We start from the raw sequence: 22523 nt of genomic DNA on the forward strand, positions 1-22523 counted from the left end.
TGCATTCAAAATTTAAAGTACAGATGTACTCAATGTGTAAGTACTTCTCAAAATAATTATAATATTTGGACTTTAATCATGATAGACTAATATATGTATCACTGTAAAGCTGCAGTTGTAAAGGTGAAGCTAATTTTAATCACTTATAAACTGCAAGGTATCTTTATTTGTTGATAATATTCGTATTGATAATCTAAATCTGTAGGGTAACTAAAGTTATCAAATAAATAACCTGAAGGAAAAACTACAGTATTTACCTTCTAAATGTAGTGGGTTGAGAGAATAAAGTAGCATCAATCAATCAATCCTTTATTTGTTATTTGGCTGCTGCTTCATCATTGTTTATGTTTCCAGATGGTTCAGGTAATCCATGGTTTCTGGTTGTGGAATGATTTAACTATACACATCCCAACCTCCTCAAGATGGCCACATGGTTGCTTATCCTGAATGCGGGCTGTGACAGTCTGCAGCCGTCACTGAACATCATATAGCAGCGTGCCACAGCAGGAACGGGACAGCACCTTACATTTTCACCATCACACCAGTCCTTATTCATTATAAAGCACACTCCTCTCCTTCTCTTACAGAATCCTCTGCTCTGTCAGCTCAGCACAAGAAATTCCAGTTCCTGGTATCCTTTCAGAAACCGATATGAAATGGAGATCGTCCAGTTTTTTTCCAACACAATGTACAATGGCTGGCAGGATGCTAGTTCTGCTTGTGGCCGTTCTCCATCTTTTACTCAATGTTTACTGATGTCTACATTTGAAAATCTCGACCTAGCAGCTAGCTAGCTAAAAGTCGGCACAAGATTTTACAGACTGATGAGTGGATTTCCTCATTCTGATGAGTGACTTATAGCCAGAAACACCTCATCCAACCAAAGCCTACCATAGATAGACCAAAAAAATACAAGACAGACTTAAGAGCCAAAATTTAGCACAAATTTAGCTAAGCTCTTATGTCATCTGAATATATGGTTGAATCATCTGCATACATAAAAAATTAAACCTTTTCAAAAACAAAAAGACAATCAATAGAAAAGACAGAAAACAACAGGGGCCCTACACAGCTGCCTTGAGTGACACCACATGTAAAATGGAAATACTCAAGTAAGGTACTCATAATTGTATTTGCAATACTTAAGTAAATGTACTTAAGTTATGTTAGTTACCTATTAATGTCAACATATTGTACTGTGTAATCAACCCGCGTAGCATGAGCTACCTAGCTAACGCTAATATCAAGATACTGTTGTCAGAAGAAAACCCTTGCAGAGCGTCATTTACAAAAAGCACTGGGACCCCTTTTTTTTAATGAAGCACTGGGATGAAGCGCTCCCCAGCATCCTGCCACCGCTTCTCTGCCAAAGAAAAACACAATGTGAACACACCCCCTTAGGGAGCCCTTCCAGTAGCAAAAAAGTGATTAGGTGCCCTTAAATAAAGAAAACATGATGAAGTGCCCTCTAGGGCACCTTTCCTGTAGAGAAAATGTGATAAAGTGCCCTCTAGGGTAGCATTCCTATAGGGAAAACGTGAGAAGTGCCCTCCAGGGTGCCCTTCCTGTAGAGAAAATGTGATGAAGTGCCCTCCAGGGTGTCCTTAAAATTAAGAAAACATTATGCAGTACCATATAGGCTAACTTACATGCTAGATAACTTTATGCGTATTGATGCCCCACCTCTGGTGCCATTTTTATTTTTTTCAACCCTTCCCCTAAGACAGCCTGAGGGATTGATGTTCTGTGATACACCCAAATTCCTTGAATAATCAACAAACTTGTTAAACTGTGAAACTAATGACTTACCCATCAGCCGAACAGAGCCCCAGTGAATTCTTAGTTATGTTTTCACAGGAATATGTGGGTTGAAATGTAGGCAGCTGAAAACCCAGATGTACAATAGACTAATGGCTATCAAACAGAATATCAGCAATTTTTATTTGTCATCAAAATACACAAAAACCCCTAAATCCCAAACATATGTTACAAAACAATGGGCTTACTCACACACTGAATGTGTGGCTTTCTAATGGCTCAAATATTTTAAAAGCAGGTTCAACACCGAGGAATGAAATTACACAGCATATGCAGACACAAAACAGCAGCTGTGTTCAGCCACACTCAACAGAAGTTAGCACATTCTGCTATTAGAGAAAAAACAGTCACTAATAAAATTCCACACATTTTTCAGCCTCAAACTAAAGATTTTGATGTTCAGTATAAACACTGTCATCATACACGTAAGTATGAGATCTATCAGGTCTATAATATGTCTATAATGTGCAGTTGCTTGAACACTGGTACAATCATTGTATCTCAACAGGCCTTCCATTAGGTTTGTTTGTGTTCAGGGTTCTTAGACAAAGATCCTATGATTTAATTGACCCCCTGACCTTTTGTCTGGTGCCACCTCCAGCTTAAAATCCCCTTTAACCAACACTTCGGTGACAAATCAAAGTCTAATGTCAGTCAGTTATAATGCCGGGTCAGGTGTAATGAACATTCCAGTCTCAAAGTCATTTTTTTATAATCCTATTTTTTTGCATTACAAGGGACCTATTATGCTTTTCTGCATTTTGCCTCTTATGTAAAAAGTGTCAAGGATGCTCATATTAAATGTGGCCAAAGTTTAAAATAATGAGGTTTATATATGTAAAAAATAATCCCTGTGTGATAAAACCTCAAGTTTCTCACTGTTCTGTACACTCTGTTTCCAATTTTTTTCTACTCTGGCTACAGTATCATAGTGTGACAGATTTCTTAATATGGTCATCTTCTCCAGGCAGCACTCCTACAATGTGTTTACATCAGACAGCCTACACTGCTACATGACGCTACATACTAAAGTCACGTAAACATGTAAGTTTAGTTGCCAGAGTTGTGAATTTGTCCTCAATTTTAGACCAGATTCCAGCTGGAACATGTCCTGTTGTGTTTAGAAGCTTTTATTGGTAATTTTCCACATTAAAAAGGGCTGCTATTCTCCGCTACGGTCATTTTGGAGCTGCAAGTACAATGCTTATGTACATGTAGCCACATGCTAATGTCAGGAAAACATGTAATCATGATTGCTGATGGTGGAAGTATCTCCCCAATTTCGGATCATTATCGTGCTGGAACATGTCCTGCCATGTTTTGAAGCTTATATTGGTGATTTTTTACAGTTAAAAGCACTATTATTCTCTGTCAAGTCATTGCCCGACTGCAAGTACACTGCTACATGTACTGTAACTACATGCTAACGTCAGGAAAGCCTGTAATCTTTTTGCCGATGCTGTAAATTTCTCTCCGATTTTGGATTGGATTCCTGCGTGAACATGTCCAGTTGTCTGTGGAAGCTTTTACTGGTGATATTTTACAGTAAAAAAGAGCGGCAATTCTGCAATGAGTGTGCAGGGATGCCCAGATACAGGAGACCCAGAACTGCTGACCAATCAGAACAGACTAGACCATTTGGGAGGGGGCTTAAAGAGACAGACGCTAAATGGAGCAGCTCAGACAGAGGATAAATACAGGTGTTCCAGCACAGACAGTACAAGGAAAATAATCTATTTTTTGACCATTAAAGCATGTAAACATTGTCTAGTAGAAATGTTAAATACAGTTCTGAAACTGAAATTGAGCATAATAGGCCCCTTTTAATTATCATATAAGGCTGTTGGTGGGACTTACATGACTACATTCTACTGGCAATGGAGTAGCCTGAGTGTCAGACTGAAGCTCCCAGAACCTTCAGTCTGACATGGCTTCCATTGAAGGCGATTTACAAGGGGGAGGGAATTTGATTTTTTCCCTAACCGATCAGTAGAGATCAACGACTCACCCAGAATCTGACGTCATTAGTATCCATGCCTCGGGGGTGCCGAAAACAAGCGAGCATTGCCCGTTTAAAATGTCTCTGTCGTCGTGCACGCCCAGCTGCATCGCCGTTAAATCCAGTTTAGCAGCTTCCTTAATTTGGTCCTCCATTAATGCGAGTAGTGGCGAAATACCTCGATAGCATCGTTAATGTGGTCTGTAGGATCTGTAGCGGTCGCCATTGTTGCTATCCTCACCAGTTACCCACCGGCGTACAGCTTGACATCAGCGTGGCGCTGATTGGCTAATCGCTAGACCCCCGGCGTTCATTGGTCCGTCCATCATTTGGACGAGATAAATCGCAAATTCATTGAAGTATGCCAGACCAGTAATGCAAGCCTACTCAGATGAGTAGGCGGGGTCTATGGTCTGGAACGAGGCTAGCAATGGAGTGTAAATCAGTGACAATACTGCATGCTAATGTGTAAACACACAACATTTAACATCATATCAGTCTTTACAGCACAGTTTCCACTGAAACCAGTCATATATCACGTTACCTGACAAAAAACTTCTTATCACAATGCAGTTACTTTCTGTTATTACCAGTCATATTCATTTTACCTTAGTTATTATGGTAACATTTTATTTTACTGGTCCCATAATTTCCTAGGAAAACAATGATATAGTTCTTTCCAGGAAACACCCAAATAAATTATTCTGTTGTAATTATCAGTATTATTTAAAAACTTTCATTTTTCTGTAGTGGCTCCTCATCTCCCTTAACACTGCCTGATGGGAATGCTATGAATGTGGATTTTGGAAATGTAAAGGAAGCAAAATGTCGGAACAAAGTGCTGCTTTTAAGCAGTGGAAACTGCAGACACACGAGGCTCGCACTATACATGCAAGTCATTATCAGCATTTGTTTAACACATGGTACATTTGAATTACTGGTCAATGAAATAATAAGACTACACTTGAAAAGCTGCTGTACATTGCTGCACTGTCAAGACCATGGAGTACTTGTGGAGTCGAATAAAAGTAAAAAAAAATCCAATTAAAACCTTAACGTTAACAATCCAACATGAACAACAAATAGGCATCATTAAGACAATTCCATTTAAATTAACCAGCCAGTGTGAAGACTACTGTATGGAGCTGAATCAGTCATTCAAACTTTATCCTTATTAAAAAATAAACCAGTAGATGTCAACCTGAGTGCAAACCACTTTGTTCTAGAAAAGGTTCAAGACAACATGCAGCTGTAATACAGTGTAAATCATAACGTTTGTAAGGTCAGTTAAAAAAAACATTAAATCTAGCAATATGAACTGTGATTACTAAAACATTTCTCGAACTTAAAAATGTAAAGAAGTAGAGAACGAACTGTTTCAGACATTGACGATGAAACCTGAGCTCGTACAAGAGTCTGTGTTCAACAAAGAACTGAAAAGGTTGTACTCAAAACCTACCAGATGGGAACTTCTGTCCCAGCTTATTTAAAGGAGCAGTCTGATTTGTGGGAAGTTCCTATTTGCTGTCATTACCACAATCAGATTTTAGTAATCAATATCAGTTTTACATCTCTTTGTTAAACCCAGAAATAGTTTCAGAATATGTTTATCTTAGCTTAGCACAAGGACAGGAAGCACAGGGACACCAAGCCTATCTAAGCCTCACCTAGCTTGGTAAAGAGAAATAAACATATACACCCTCCAAAGCGCCCACAACTGCCATGTTGTGTCTTGTTTATCGAACAGGTGTGGCAGTTATTATTGGAACCAGGGTTCCCACCCATTTTCATGTACAAAATTTCAAAACTTTTTAGGGCCCCTAATAGAATGTTCATTTTGGAAAAGCATGCACTTCACTGTGTCTGCTGCACTTGCTGGCCTGGTTATGGTACTTTTCAACGCAAACGTGCAGGAGAGAGAATCTCCCACGATAAACGCTGCCCCACTACGTCACACCTCAGGTCTAAAAGCCCATCTGTATCAAGCATCAAAAAAGTTATTTAAGTTAAGGTTTTTTGATGCGACTACTGTGCATCACGTCAACGCTGAAATGATATATCCAATAGGGGTGGGGGAAAAAATCGATTACGATACAGCAGAGTATCACGATATTTCTGTGTGGCAATATTCTATCATCACACAGTGGTGAGTATAATTTTTTTTTACTACATAAATGATTAATATTACAAATACAAATGAAACTTTAGGTAGCCTACTAAAATAATATAATCAACTGCTTTTTCAGTCCACTTAATACATTTTGCTGCTGCAGAAAAATGGCTGAGGTGAGATGAACAGACAGAGCAAACTTTATCTTATTAAATAAAATAGATGTTGACAAAGTTTTGGGGGCATAATTTAATACTGAAAACATCATTAATTGTAATACATTGCAATATATTTTATCATAATTTCTGTATAGCTATTCTTGATGGATGTTCCCGGGTCCTAATCCTGTGAAATTACACTAAACGATAAAACAATATACAACAGTATGCATTTTCAGAGGCAAACCTTCCCACTGAGTAGTATGTTAGTCGATTACATTACAAATTTATTTTTGAAAATTTTTTATGGTGTGCGGTGCTTGGTTTTGGCTCGACTTTCCAACATAGAGGGTGAGTCACAAACTTCTCATTTTACAGCTAAACAGCACACTAAAATATGTTTCCAAAAACATTTGAGAAGAGAAATACGCAATGCAGCAACAGTATCTTGATTCATATTTGATCAGCGCTGCCTAGTTTGACAGTTTGACTGCAATTCACAAGCAGCGTCTGACTGATGACTGACAGACACACCTCAGCTCTGATTGATTGTTTTCATTCAGCTGTGGTGGAGTCTAGCAAATTCCGAAGGAGGAAGCAAAGGAACATGATTTTTTTTATTTTGAGATTATATATACATTTTGATCAGCACTGATCATGTGGTGTACTTTTGTTTTGTGTTGGTGGAGATAGCAGCCAAATGTTGGCGAATATGTTCCACCGTCTGTTTGCAATTAAAAATAAAATGTAGAAGAGGTGGTTAAAAAAAAAGAAAGCCATTGTCACTTCCGGTAAGGGCGAAATTTAAGACAACACTACCCTGCTGAAATTAGTGCACCACGCAAGAAGTAAGTAGTGTACATAGTGTACTACATGTAACGGAAGTCTGCAATTTGAGACATACTCCAAATTATCACCATATGCAAAATACTTATAAAACCACTCCAGCGGCCGTATGCTCGCAAGCAACACAACGCAAAAAATTTGCCTCACATTCGGTGTGAGTACACCATTATACATCTATGTACTCACTCCACTAACCTGCTGCCCTGACTGTGGCAGTATTAATTCACTGCTTTGTAACGTGCATGCCATCTGAAATTTACCATGGAGGAGATGCAGAGACTGACAGAGAGTCGGAAGAAGAAGATGAAGAAGCGTAAATTATTAATGAGCCAGCTAATTATTGAGCTTATCACCTGTGTGTTTTTATTAGCTAAGGATGATTTCTTTCAGAAATGACAGCTACCTGTTGCTCACTCTGCTCTCAGGTCTATTCAGCTTTGCCGAGGGTCTTACCCGGTGGCTGATGTGACCTGACCGACCCCCTGCCTGTTCAGCAAAATTTTTGTTGTTGCCATTTTCAAAGTTGTGCCCCTCACGGCAGACTGTCAGTTCAATGCCAGTCTGTTTAGCACAAGCTAACACAACAGCAGCTGCTAAAATCCAACACCGAGCCGTTAAACAGTCCCAACAAACTTACACCAACATGAAAAAGGCGCAACTCTGTCCTTAAACCACTTAATAACCGTTATGTAATATTAGCTCTGTGATCCTAACAGTTAGCCCTGTCAATGTGTGTGCACAGCCAGGACTTTTAGGCCTGTCCCTGACACGGAGCTCACACTTCTGCAGCAACAGCTACACCCTGTACTCGAACACAGTGTACCAACAGAGTTTGCGATTCAGTGTGCCGAGAAACCACCAAACATCTGCGGGACATTTAGGTGACAGTGACATTCACATAATGTAGTAGCCAAGCTGACTGCACTAATGATGGATCTGCAATGTGCAACATTTTTTTTGGCCAACACTGGATATCAGAAATAACGCCAGAGACCGTATTGTATTAAGTTGCTGTGAGCTGTAAATTCACCACTTCTAAGAAGAGGAGAGACAACAATGTTATCACGGAGTCTGACCTTGCAAAGCCTCCCCTCCTCCAGGCAGCTGCCACTGTGTACGCAGCTGACTGCACTGAGGAGCAGCATGAAAGTGAGGACACTCGCTCTGCAGCAAAATCTGGGGACCAAAACTCCCCCAAAAGTACATTGCACAGCACACTGATTGACAAAAAAAAAAAAAATAAAAAAAAAATCAACTGCTCAACTTGAAAGAAATCTCAGTAAATGGAGGGGTTTCCGACTGATGATTTGAACCTCCGACTTTCAGGGGGCAGCTTTACTTTGTTTAACCACAGTCATATTTTAGTGGGGGAGGGCTTGTGTTTTGTATTCTGGCTTAGGGGAGGAACATACAAATTCAAAAGGCATGTTTTTTTATTTTATTTATTTTTTTTACCCCAGATTTAAAAAAAACAACAAAAAAAACAAAACATGCCTTTTAAACCTGATGGTATTGGAGGGCATGTTACTTTAAACTTACACCAAAATTACACCATTTATCACAGCCAGAAACTGTAAAAACAAAAATTATAGTGGGATTTTCAAATTTCTGACCATCCTTGGACACATCATGTGCGACAAACACTTCTGTCAGACAAAAAACAGAACCCAATTTGAGCTTAAAATACTGATATTTTATCAAAATCACTTTATGCTATGTCTGTCATTTAAAATTTGGCCAAAAATAAGGTGTTTGCACGAACTAAACAGCATGCAGGACAAGAGTGGAGAAAAAAAGGCTTTTGTTGTCTTCAACTTTTAACTTTCAAACATCTAAGGGTAGGGGTGGGAATAAGCAGAGGACCCACGATACCATATCATCATGATACTTGAGTCATGATACAATATTATTGCTATTGTAAGTATGCTGCAATATGCTGAGTCTTGCAATAAAATATATTGTGATTTTTTTCTTTTTTTTTTAATGTAAATTACATCCCCAAAGGAAAACTTTGTCAACATCTGTTTTATCTTTTATGATTAAGTTTTAAGTATGTTTATGCCCCTTCAGCCATTTATTTGCAGTTGTAAAATGTAACTAGTGAACTGAAAAAGCAATTGATAACGTTTAATTTGTATCTATTATTATTACTAATTTATGTGATTAAAAACACTGATACTTAGCACTGTGAGACGATACAAAATTGCCACACAAAAATATCGTGATACTATGCTGTATCAATTTTTCCCCCACCTCTATCAGGAAGTTTTAAAAAAAATCTCCAAACCAATTTATAGGGGAGGGAGGGCATTGCATTTTCAGCCAGTCACCCAGGGAGGCTGGAGGAAAAATATTTGTAGCTTCGGGGACTACCAAAATAAATAAATAAAAAAGAGCAAGAGAGAGAGAACAGTCCCTTATTAATTTTAACACAGCCACAAATAGATACATTACCTCATCCCTGTGCATCCTGCAAACAGCTGTTGAAAAAATTTCACTCACTTGCTTCCAAAACAAACGCACTATCAGTGCATAGTGTAAAGATCACTATCAGATCTTTACAAAAAGAGGTGTCGGTGGTTGTGGGAAATGCAGTCTTCCTTCCTGGAAACACTACCGCTTTTGTAAACAAGGGCTGTCAAAATTAATAGGAGATGAAAGCTCCTGTCTCAACTTGTCTGGTTTCAGGTTCTTCACCAGATGTTGGAAAAGATTAGATTTTTTTTCCCTGGGACACTGTCATGTTGAAACAGGACAGGGACATGTTGTGCACAAGATGGAAATAGGACTGTTAACTGGTCTATGCTTTCAGATTCAGCAGGGCTAGCTGTTTTCTCAAACTGTGGGTTTGATTGTAAACAAGTATATTTCACCTAATCAAAAGAAACATGAACTATAGTTAGCATCCAGCTTCATCTGTGCTCCCAGGCCTGACACAAGCAGGCAATCTGGGATTTCCTGATTATATCCTACAACTTAACAAGAGCTGCCATAAAAATGGAAAAGAAAAAACAGTCAGTGATGATTTCCTTAAAGTGTACTAGTAGCTATAAATATCAACAAAATCACACAGGCATAGGGAGGAAATAAAAATAACCCAATGAGTAAAATGGAATAAAGGCATCAAGGAAATTAAAAAAAAAAAGGAAATGATAAACCGGTAAAATGAAGAACTGCTGTGGGCCCACAAGGGCTTTTCTATCATCATCTCAGGCCAGCAGCATCATTCCATCATCTTTCTATCTCCGTCTCTTCTCTTCACATCAGCACCACTCCTCTCCTCTGCCCAATCACCATCCCTCTCTGTTTCTCCTTCCATCACTCCATCCATATCTTGTTGCCTTCAGGCGGAGGATGAATCTTTGGCGGCTGGACAGAGGGACAATACACTGTGTCTACAGCAAAACCTTCCTCTCCAGGTCATCTGAAGAGAAACAGAGTGAAGATTTAACATTTATGGTGTTCTGTTTAAGAGTCACAATCAAAGTGTGTTTCCGAAACATAGCGACATGAGCCCAAACATGGTATAAGTGTACTTTTTACTTATTTGTAACTGAAAGGAAACTGCCTCTAGCTGCTTGGTTGGCTTTTAAACAGTACCAAGACTGAACTAATCCCATTTCACGTTCAGTATTTCCAGCAGAAATGAGCATTCGACATGTGTATGTGTAAATCACCATTCTAATAATGGCTTGTATCTTACCCACAAAGTCATCCTTTGTGGGTAAGATACAAGGCTGTGGCTCAGAGGTAGAGCTGGTCGTCCACCAATCGAAAGATCAGCGGTTCGATCCCGGGCTCCTCCAGGCTGCATGTCGAAGTATCCTTGAGCAAGATACTGAACCCCAAATTGCTCCTGATGGCTGTTCCATCGGTGTGTGAGTGTGTTAAAAAAACAACTGAGTAGCAGGTGGCACCTTGTATGGTAGCCTCGGCCACCGGTATGTGTGTGTGAATGAGTGAACGTGACTTGTAGTGTAAAAAGCGCTTTGAGTGGTCACTAGATGACTAGAAAGGCGCTATACAAATGCAGGTCCATTTACCATTTACCACCCCCACACATAGAGTACTGTGGAGATTCTCCACAAGAGGAACTGTTCATTGTCAAACAAATTTGACTCATGCCAACTAGAGGGCTGGGTGTCTTTGGAGATGTTTCAGTACCTGAGGTGATGGAACACCTAAGTAGTTTCTCAATACCCTCCTGTGGCAAATACAAACAAGTTTTTCTTGTAACCCCTTTATCATAAAATGAAAGAAGCCACAGTTCTCAAATGCAGTCACACAAGAACTATGCCAGGTTAAAATAGCAGAACTAAAATGATCCTTAGTTTTATATCACTGTAAACTGAATCTCTTTTGTACAGCTGGTTGGACAAAACAAGACGGTTGAAGATGTCACTTGGAGATTTTTTTTCTCTCTAACCTTTTATAATCAGGCTAACATTGGTACTGAGTCACTAGCTAACGGTTACCTAAGGCACTGAAGTGTCTTATCATTTTCATAATCACCTTACCGTACTGTTAGCTCGTCACTCAGTGTAGCACCAATGTTATGTCTGATAATAAAAGCTTTGCTAACGTTAGGTCTCTATAGCTCCCTTTTACACTTGCTGCTTTGATGAGCATCAAAAAATATTAAAGCCACTGATGTACACTGTCTTGTGAAAACGTGCAGTAAAGCTCCATGGAGCTTACCACCTACTCATAAACTTGACGACAGCTTTTCTTCATTTCAGTTACCAGCTAGGCTTGCAGACTAGCTAACCTCACAATTTAAAGACTGAAGTGTTATCAAAATGATCAGTAACACTACCCACCATATTCCTAGCCCCAATGATACCTTCCGTGAACTATGGGCGCTACTTCGGGCGCTGAACAGGAACTGACATTTTCCAATGGCAACAATAAGCTAACAGTACACTAATCCTCTATCATAGAACGATTGCGAAACAAAATGTGGAACACGCCAGCAGTTACTTGTCAGACAAAAGAATAATGTGATCATACTTTTGTCATCTCTGACACCCATCTTAAAGCATTGGTTGTTTTCATTTTCAACCAAGCATCTTAGTGATTAGCTTGCCTTGCTACATTAACATGTTAAATTGAACAGAGCTCGAGCTAGTTTACAGTAAACATCATCTACTCCATATAAAAGATGATTTATAATTTCTTATGACACAAAAACAGACGTTAACACATTTGGTGAACATTTAACATTATTCTTTATCAAATCTATCAATTTTAGCTTTGTGTACAGTGAAAAAAATGTTTAGCCTGTGCAAAATTGATGGGAAACAGCAGAAAATCATCATTCATTGCCAGTGGTGAACGCCATCTTATTTGCCAATAGGCCGATAGCAGTCAACAAGGAGAATATCTGCTAATGTGCAGCCAGTAAATCGTTGCATGCCTAATACACATAAAAAATTACACACAACTTAAGTGACAAGGTTATCAGATATTTTGGTTATTTTGTATGTCACGCTTATACATTTTACAAAAGTGGAATATGAGCACAGTTATACTGTATTTCAACTTACTGAGGTACATTCGCATAAAGCAGATGCTAACAACACATGAAAGCTAGTTTTATACCAGGTTTCCCATAAATATCACCAATGTTAACCCACTCCTCCATACTTTGACTGGACAGTTTGAACTGGTGCCAAAAACATGCTGTGTTTTGATCCTGAACTCACTAAATGTTAAGAATTACACTGTAAAAGTGATAAGGCTCTTTTCTCACCTGCTGTGTGCCTCTTGGATTGGTTCCAGCACTAACACCTTACACTCTCTCTTGGCTATTTTGTCCAGTGAAATGAGGGTGTGGTCAGGAGGCAGGTATGGGCTTCTGCCCGCTGGAGGTCCGACGGGAGGGGTGATGGCTCTACACTCCATCACACTGCCTGACCTGGAGTCAGCAGAGACACTTAGTCATGGACATGATGATAGACAGGAATGTGTAGATCTGTCTCTAAAGGTCTCTCCTGTCCTGCATAAACTTTGTCTTACAATGACATCATCTGTAATGTGGCACATTTATGAAATTACAGCTGGCTACAATCTGTGTTGCATTTTTAATATTAACATCAGTTTTTGGTTTAGGGTGAGGGGACCCTAACCCAACTTCACTACCACTAGGAAGTACCTCCTCACAGATGGATGTAAAAAATGATAACAATAATTCAAACCTCCAACTATCTATCTAAAAACAATTTTATGAGCCTGGCTTCAAAACAGATTGTTGTGTTTACAGACATGTATTATAACTGTTGTTACACTTCTTGACCAATACGTGTCACTGTGAGATTGTGTATTAGAGAGAGGGACAGATGCTGAGAGAGGTGTGGCGGAGGGATATACAGAATGAGAAGAAGTAGTACAGAGGTCGAGATGTATGCTACAAGTGTTAAGTAGTGTTAGAAAATAAAGCGTTGAACTAGTATGCGAGTCTTAGTATCTCATATAGGCTTTTCAAGAGGCTTATTTAATAGCCAATTATGGTGAGAATTAGGGACGCACGATAATACTGGCACCTCACTGGTATTGGTATCGGAATCAGCCATCATGCTGCTAACAGAAGTAGAATGAACTGTCCGAATCGGCCAACATGATTTTTCTTATTTTGCACAGTGAATGAATATTACATACATTGAAAAGTATTGTATTTCATGTCTCCATCTGCTGGTGGGCCATCACGATTAGGGTATGTATGTATAATATGATGTTAATTTCACTACAGAAGAGACTTGATGATAACTAAAATTAAATGCGGAATAAGGTGGATATATCACATCAGTATCGGTTATCAGCCAAATGAGTTGTTACATATCGGCATATCGGCAAAAAACAATACTGTGCATTCCTAGTGAGAATAAACATTTGTCTTTCTTATAAAATATCCAGTCCTCACAGAAAGATTTTGGAAGCAGCACGTTGCTGCACACTGATCCCCTGGCTGTACCTGACGTGGTGTGACCTGGACGGTTGCCGGTGGGAGAAGCTCTGCGATCGGCCCAGGCTGTGTCTCTCCAGCAGCTCTCTGGCCGTAGGGCTGGACGATGATGATGGAGAGTTCCTCAGTGGGGATCTAGGCTCCACGGGAGGAGTGGACATTGAGGCTGTGAACTGGAGCTTCAGTTTCATGTGCTGGCTCAGCTACAGCGTTATCACGGAACAGGGCAGGGATGCACAAGATGGGAGAGTACTTTGAGTATTACTAAGTGTAGCAGTGTTTATTTTGTCAGTTAAGTAATTCGTGTTTTAATGCATTGCAATGCACCATGCAGTACCTCAAAGAGTCCAGTCCTGAGGATCTGGAAGGCCACAGTGAAGGAGATGGTGGAGCCCTTCCTACACTGTCCCAGGTTGTTGAGGGGAGACTGGCACACCACTGCCCCCACCCTGTAGTCCTGCTGGCCTCCTCTTTCAGCTGATGGATGGATGGATGGATGGATGGATGGATGGATGGATGGATGGATGAATGGATGGATGGATGAGGTTGTGGGGGGAGAGAAGTGAGAAAGAATATGATTCTAGATAGAAAACTAGATGACTCAAAGCAGATTTACTTAAAGACTTCCAACCCAAGCTTTCTGAATGACTACAGACCTGTAGCCTTAACATCATTCATCATGAAAATATTTGAACGCTTGGTATGTAACCACCTCTCCAGTGTCACTCTAGAACCATATCAGTTTGCATATAGGGCTAACAGATCTGATGATACTGTGTCATTGTGCCTGTACTCCATTCTGCAACATCTAGAGGTTCCTGGCATTTATGCAAGAGTTCTTTTTGTGGATTTCAGTTTAGCTTTTAATACTATTTTGCCAACCAGACTGTATGTCAAGCTCCTTTTCCTTTCCTTTTCATCAGTTGAAGAATCATTGTGTCAGTGGGTACTGGACTTTTTAACAGACAGGGTTCAGGTGGTTAAGTGCAAAAACAAACACGGAGGCCGCACAGGGGTGTGTTCTGTCCCCAGTCCTGTTCTCACTGTACACAAATGACTGTACTTCACACTGTCAATCAGTTTAATTGTTTAAATTTGCAGACACTATAGTAGTGGGTTTAATCACAAGGAATAATGAATCAATGTACAGGACTTATAATAATATTATTACTTTCATTATTGCTGTTGTAAGCTACTGTCATTACCGTCTGTCCTGCATCTCTCTCTCTCTCTCTCTCTCTCCATCTCTCTTTCTGTCTCATTGTGTCATACGGATTACTGTTGATCTGTCATGTTGATCTGTTCTGTACGACATCTATTGCACGTCTGTCCGTCCTGGAAGAGGGATCCCTCCTCAGTTGCTCTTCCTGAGGTTTCTATCGTATTTTCCCCCGTTAAAGTTTTTTTTGGGGGGAGTTTTTCCTTATCCGCTGTGAGGGTCCAAAGGAAAGAGGGATGTTGTATGCTGTAAAGCCCTGTGAGGCAAATTGTGATTTGTGATATTGGGCTTTATAAATAAAAATTGAAAAACTGATTGAATTGACTGACTCAAATTTCATCTTTGGTGGACTGGTACAGTGCAAACAACCTGGAACTGAATGTTTCAAAGACCAAGGAAGCAGGGGCGATTCTAGGATCAGAGGTTTAGGGGTGCTGAGCACCCAGAGAGCTGCCCAGCCAGGCAAGATAAATTTTACTGTTTTGTACATTTTAACGCAATTTCATTGCCACATTTGTGAAAGAAAAACACTTTTTGGCAAAGTCTGTGACTAAACCATTAAATCTGATAAAGGTTATTTAAATGCTGAGCCACAGCAAAAGAGGAATGGATTGGAATCATAAAAGAAACATATCGTAACCCTAATTTCTAGGGGAGGATAACTCATTTTGATACAGCAGCTCCTCAACATACACATAAACAGTATGTATGTTTCTGGAGTAAACCAGCCCCCTATAGTGAGTACCAAAAATACCAAAAATGGATCTTGAACTTATTTTTTGGACTTTTATTTTAAATGCAATGCACAACATGTAACATTAACACATTAACAGTAACTGACTTTTTCTATGTTTGTCTCTGCCTGTTCCCTTCTTGTCTGTATTATAATACAAATACATAAATAAAAATACACTTAAAAAAATAAAAGTGCTTGAAATCTACAAAATAATAATAATAAATACACACAATAGGAGTTATAATGATAATGGGCATCCAGTCATTTAGCTCGTCAGTAGCACCTTGGCTTTAATATTAACACATGCACATGACACAACAGCAAGCTTCTCTCATTCCAGTTCAAACAGAGGACAGTGGTACTGACCACCTGTAATGTTTCCTAGCTAGAAAAAACGTTAGCTAACTCCTACCTAACAACATGAACAGTGACCTATGATTAAATGCAGCAAAAATGAGGACTGGCAATGATAATAATGTGTTGGTATTGAGTGGTAGAAGTTAAGAAAAGTGCCACATATCCTGGTTCTCAAATTTTACTGGTGCTGGGATTCAATTTAGGGGTGCTTCAGCACCCCCAAAAATGGGCTAGAAACGCCTATGCAAGGAAGTCATTGTGGACTTTCGCAGTAGACACAAAGATCACCTACCCTTGGCCATCAACAACACAGAAGTGCAGAGAGTGGACAGCTACACATTTCTAGGTGTTAACATCTCATCCTCCTTGAAATGCAAGGACAACACCAGCTCTGTTTTAAAGAAAGCCCACCAGAGATTGTTCTTTTTAAAACAGCTAAAAAAGTGTGGTGTGTCCAGTAAAAGACTGCTACAGTTTTATCGAGAGCATCCTTACCTTTGCCATAACTGTCTGGTTTGGGAGTGTGTCTGCAGAGGAGGAGAGGCAGCTGAGCAAGGTGGTGCGCACTGCATCAAAAATTATTGGGTGTGACGTCCCATCTATCGCAGAAATCTATAAGGCCAGGCTGCACAAGAAGAGCCTTATGATTTTAAATGATCCTTCCCACCTAGCTAACTGCCTTTTTAACTTTCTCCCCTCACAAAAAAGACTAAGAAGCATCAAGACAAGAACAACTAAATTCCAGAACAGTACATACCCACAGGCTGTCCGACTTCTCAACACCTTGGAATTATTTTAAGCAACACAATCTGAACTGTTTTATGTGCAATGACTATATTTTTATTTTTTTACTCATTTTTATTGTGCACTTTATACTGTATTTGATGCTGCTAATCCCTCTACAGGTCTCAGCGATTTTTTCGCAGATTTTCCTTGGCCTGAAGTGCTAACTTTGACATCACAGAAAGTAACTGAGAAGTGAGAAATTGTCAGGAAAAAAGAACATCTGTGGTCTTATTATTAGTTGGGCCGAGGGGTGCAACGGTACAGGTAGCCCACAGTACGGTCCGTACCTCGGTTTTTGGGCCACGGTTTCGGTTTTGTGCGTTAAAGACAATTTTTTCCCCAAAAAATGATCTCTTTATTCTGCTTGATTTTGCACTTGACATGCTGCTGTGTTGTGCTACAGCCTATTCAAGTGCTGGAATTTGTTATTTATGTGACAACGCTTGAACGCAACACAGGCTCCACTCCATAGACTGGCTCGGTTATAATTGTCTGTCAGGAAAATGCGGCCCAGGCCACGCCCTTGTGTGCTCACGTGTGTGTGTGTGTGTGTGTGTGTGTGCGCGTGTGTGTGTGCGCATTGGGGCCGAACTCCGCCATGCACGACACAGAGAGCAGAGGAGGACTGTAAATGTGCAACCATGTAGAGACAGAAATGACATGCCATTGTGTAAATAAGATAAATAACATAAGGCTATTTAGTTTGTTTAATAAAAGGACAAGGTACGGGGCGGGGCGCCCCCCTAATATAACGGTAGGGGAAACACTAGACATGTTTCAAGCAACGTTTGCAGACAGTGGAATTTCTGTTAACTGTTTTCACTCCCTCGTCGTTTTATTCAGCAGCGAAACCGAAATGATCCCACACCGGAGATTTGTATGAAGCCGGTGCTTCTTCAAACTTCTGTCTCTCAACTCCTCTGCTTGCCTTTGCCATGGCTCTCTATGTTTGTTTTTTCCACTTCTTTTCTGTGTGAGGGAAGCGTCACTTTTCCCGGCTCCAGTTACAACAGTGTAAGGGGGTGAGTGGGCGGAGCCACAACAGTGATTGGACATTAAGTCGCGGGGAGGGCTTTGTGACGACGCATCCTTTATTACAATGGCTCTGATTGAAACTGGTAGAAACATGGACTAGTTCACTCGATACCACCAAAGTTCCAAGAAACCTGGATGGAACCGGTTCAAGAACCAGAGCTAATTTGTTGAAAAAGGGGTATTCGAGAGAAAAGACCTCCATCAAGGCCAAATGCACTATCTTGCAATGTTAAGTAGTGCTGCACGATTTGATAAAAATGTGCGATTGCGATTATGGTGGACAATATCACGATTTGGGATTGCGATTGCAATTACAATATAATTACAATATACAATATAATAAATAAATGGTATCATGAGTCTTTTTGCTTGACTCAGTGTTTCCCCTACATTATACGAGGGGGGCACTGACCTGACCTGACATAGTTATTGTTATGGACAGATAGTGTGTCAATGACCATCAACAGACTGAGCACAGTCAAACACACTGCTCACAGCAGCGCAGCATGGAACTGTACACACAGCGGAGCGAGCCTGTGTTGCATTCAGGCATGTCAAGTGGGCCGAAACTGAGCAAAATTGGTCAATTTTTCATTTGTTATGGAGTCCATGACTTCCCTGTGACACTTACAAATGTTTGCTTAACTGTGCTTGGATGTTGTTTTATGAGGCTCTGGTGGCTTTCAGTTGTCTCTTTGTCTTTAACTTTACACGGCTCGGCTTTCTCTCGCATGCACTCTTCCTACTTTTCCCTGTGCTGTCTGTGTTGTTAAAGATTGGTCATGTTGCTGCGGGGGGTCCATGTCATTGGTTCGACAGCCCATTTGTTCGACATCCCATTAGTCCGACTGTCCGCGGTGCTGAACGGCTCGCGGCGGGTGTATGGTGCGCCGCGACCGGCTTGAGGCGGAGCAGTCTCACGGCTTATGTGTTTGTCACTTTCTTTTTCATTTTAACCCACACCATGATCTTTTCCTGACCCTAACCAAGTGGTTTTTGTGCCTAAACCTAACCAGACCTTAACCACAGGGCATCATGATGATTTCAGAACGGACTTCGGAACAATGAGTTTAATATGGTCGCAACAATGGGATGTCGAACCAATGGGCTGTCGAACCAATGGGCAGTTCCCGCTGTGGGATGTGGCGACTTTAACTTTTACACTTACACAGCACGTCTTTCTGTTCAACGTCACCGTCCCTGAATCCAAAGTATCGCCATGTAATAGACGTTGCATTTTTTTCGCCACCAACTCAGCCTGTTCACGGTCGTGCTCATGCTCTTCTTCAGCGTCTGTGTTGGTCACTGCTGCACGCCGGCTGCACGCACCAGGATAGCTTGTGGGCGTGATGTCAACAAACTCCACACACTGCAGGAGAGGCAGTCACGTTCACAGGCACACACGTTAACATTTATTTACATTAAATCACAAATCGCAGCCTTTTATGCGGTTATGTAATCGCACAGCCTGACATCGCGATTGCAATTAGATTAATCGTGCAGCACTAATGTTAAATAGAAAATAATTTGTGCATCTACCCTGTGATTCCGATCCACTCCAAAATTCAATGGATTCTTCCTTGGCCCATGCTACATCTTTCCATCAAGTTTAATGAAAATCTGAGTGCTTTTTTTTCTGTAATCCTGCTGACAAACAAGCAAGCTGAACCAAATACCTGACATTCTTGGTGAAAGTATTGAAATAATAGAAAAGGAGAGGGGCTATTAATATCAAACATCTGTGTAGGAAGAAAAAAAGATTACACTAAACTAAAAGTGACAGGAATTTAACACAGTCTAATGCAAGTAGCATGTTCAGAATGAAGGCTTGGTTGTGAAGATAAGGTTAATAAAGGCTCTTGCCCATTTACTAAAGGTGGATCCCGATATTTGTTCAGAAGTTTCAGAACACCTACTACAAGGACCATACAGGGAAATTATTCTGTCAACTGGAGACACACTATTTGTGGAGCAGACCCCAAAACCCAGAAAAATGATGGATGAATCAGTACACTGAACATCCTGATGCATTGTTAATGGTTGCTAATATTATAATCATCTCATCCAATAATGCAGATTGGACTCTTTCCAGTCATCTGAGCAGAAAAAAAACTGCTCAGAAAAGGCCTAAGGAACGTGACAAAAAGCTCAAGGTGTTGATTGGGCCTCCAATTCCCAAGATCCCAATGCCACTGAGCATGCACGTTTACACCACCTTGCAACTCACAGGACTCAAATGATGAGCTGCCAACACCGCGGTGCCAGACACTACAGGATGGCCTCAGAGGTCCTGTGTCCATGCCTCAGCAGGTCAGAAGGCGCCCCCACAATGGATCTGACTTGACTCTGGGGTACTGGCATGTCGCACAGATGCTTGATCATATTGATATCTGGAGAATTCAGAGGCCAGGTCGATGCCTTGTCACATTCCTCTGTTCATTGTGTGGCAGGGTGTGTTGTTCTGCTGGTGGGGCAACTACCATCAGGGACCACTCATGAAATGCCTGAGGAACGTTATCAAAGAGCTCAAGGCGATGGCCTGGCCTCCAAATTTCGACTTCCCAGTCCAGTTGAGCATGCGTGGTTACGCCACCTTGCAACTTACAGGACTCAAATGATGAGCTGCCAACGCCATGGTGCCAGACACCACAAGACACCCTCAGAGGTCCTGTGTCCATACCTCAACAGATCGGAGCCAAATGCGATCCAAGGAGCCCCAGCAATGGATCGGACTTGACTATGGGGTGTTGGCACATCCCACAAATACTTGATTAGATTGCGATCTGGAGAATGTGGAGGCCTGGTTGATGCCATGCACTCTTTGTCATGTTCCTTGAGTCATTCTTGAGCAGTTTTTGCGGTATGGCATGGTGCATTTTCCTGCTGCTGTCATTCATGCCAATTTTAAATTTTTCCAAAATCCCTTACTTTTCTCATGTTGTTTCAACACTTCCCAAGTCACTGGTCTTCACATTAGAGCTGGGTTGAAAAAATCGATTTAATCGATTCGAATCAATTTTCCTTTAAATGGCACAAAATCGATTCATTAATTAAAAAATCTATCTTTTGCTATATCTATTTTCCTCCGTGGACGTGTTGTACAGCCGGTAGCAGACTGCAGCAGCCTGCAGTACTATCAACCCAGGTAGTCTTGCGAGATCAGCATTTAGCACCTGAGGTCATGGCGAGAGATCTCGCGAGACGGCCGGACACTGAATGAAGACAGAGCAGCAAACAATGGTGGGAGCGCGTCCACTGAAGGCATGGGTCTACAGTGCGAGTATTTTCACTCGCATTTTCCCCTAAAAATATAATGCCAATAATGTTTATTAAATGCACATCAGTTTCACAGAAAAAGATTAAGAAATACCACTAAGCATCAGCACACTGCTAACTGTAGCCCCAGTTTGTACCTCATACAGATCTGCTGGTAGCGTTAGCAAGCGTGATAAAAGACGGCAGAGAGGCGACGTTGTACAAATAAACCAAAGATTTATTAATTCTCTGTAGCCGTAAACACATGGGCCGATAACAAATGTGTTAACTATGCTAAAGCTTTACAAGCTATTCAGGGCTTACAACAATAACGTTAACATGACAAACAGCAAGGCTAACGTTACGGCTAACAAGCTAACGTACTGACGCTCCTCAGACACACATACCGTACAGCCTCTCAGTCCTTACCCGCTAACGTTAGCTCATGTACAACACAGGTACCATACAGAAACTTTTACAAAGGGTCATAATGTGCTTCTAGTGACTGTCAAATCGCCAGCGAAAGATGTTCACACTGCAGACACGGAGAGCAGCGTGCCTGCTCTCATGGGACAAAGATCCTCTGAGAAGAAAGACGGTTCACTCTGCTCTGCCGCCATGAACAAACTGGGAGGCAAAGATCCTCTCTGAGGAAGAGGGTTCACTTTGCTGCAGGGTTCACCTACGTATATTGTTTCTCTTCTGATACAGTCAATGTGTGCATCACAACCACTGTAGTGTATTGCACAAAAGCTTTATAAGACGGTTACAGGCAGCAAACTTGTGGATGTCCTTTATTTACATTTTTTGTAGCCACTTCATTTAAATTGTCTGCCCTGTGATTAGATTTAATTTAAAATATTTATTTTGTATGTGTCAGGTAATGTTAAATAAAAGTACATGATGACTAATGTACTGCTTTGGGGTCAATTCTTAATGTAAACAGTATTTTTAATAGTAATGCACCAGGTCAGAGGGTTCCTTGTTAAATATACTTCGTTAGTTCTCAGAAAATATCTTAATATCCAAGCAAATTTTGTATCATAATTGAAATATACTTGACTGAATCGATATTGAAGTGAATTGAATCGAATCGAATCAAATCGTGAATCGGATCGAACTGAGTCCTTGAAAATCGAATCGATCTGGAAAATCTGAATCAATACCCAGCCCTACTTCACATGCAGTCTATTTGTGCCACATTACAGAAAGGAGGGGGTCTAGCTAGTCTCTCCATCATGGG

General features: G+C 40.7%; 1 protein-coding gene across 2 annotated transcripts in view; it reads right to left on the reverse strand.

The window, feature by feature from the left end:
- Positions 1-8955: 8955 nt before the first annotated feature.
- The window catches only part of trappc14 (trafficking protein particle complex subunit 14), a 32938-nt gene continuing 19370 nt past the window's right edge, over positions 8956-22523 (reverse strand). For both annotated transcript variants that reach the window (XM_033651693.2, XM_033651695.2), the window contains 4 exons: positions 14230-14369; positions 13902-14095; positions 12684-12848; positions 8956-10355 (listed from right to left, as the gene is read on the reverse strand). In XM_033651693.2, coding sequence (XP_033507584.2) covers positions 10352-10355; positions 12684-12848; positions 13902-14095; positions 14230-14369 — 503 coding nt within the window. In that variant the 3' untranslated portion in view covers positions 8956-10351. The remainder of the gene's footprint in view (positions 10356-12683; positions 12849-13901; positions 14096-14229; positions 14370-22523) is intronic.

This window comes from Epinephelus lanceolatus, chromosome 22, assembly GCF_041903045.1.
Source record: "Epinephelus lanceolatus isolate andai-2023 chromosome 22, ASM4190304v1, whole genome shotgun sequence".
Classification (NCBI taxonomy): domain Eukaryota; kingdom Metazoa; phylum Chordata; class Actinopteri; order Perciformes; family Serranidae; genus Epinephelus; species Epinephelus lanceolatus.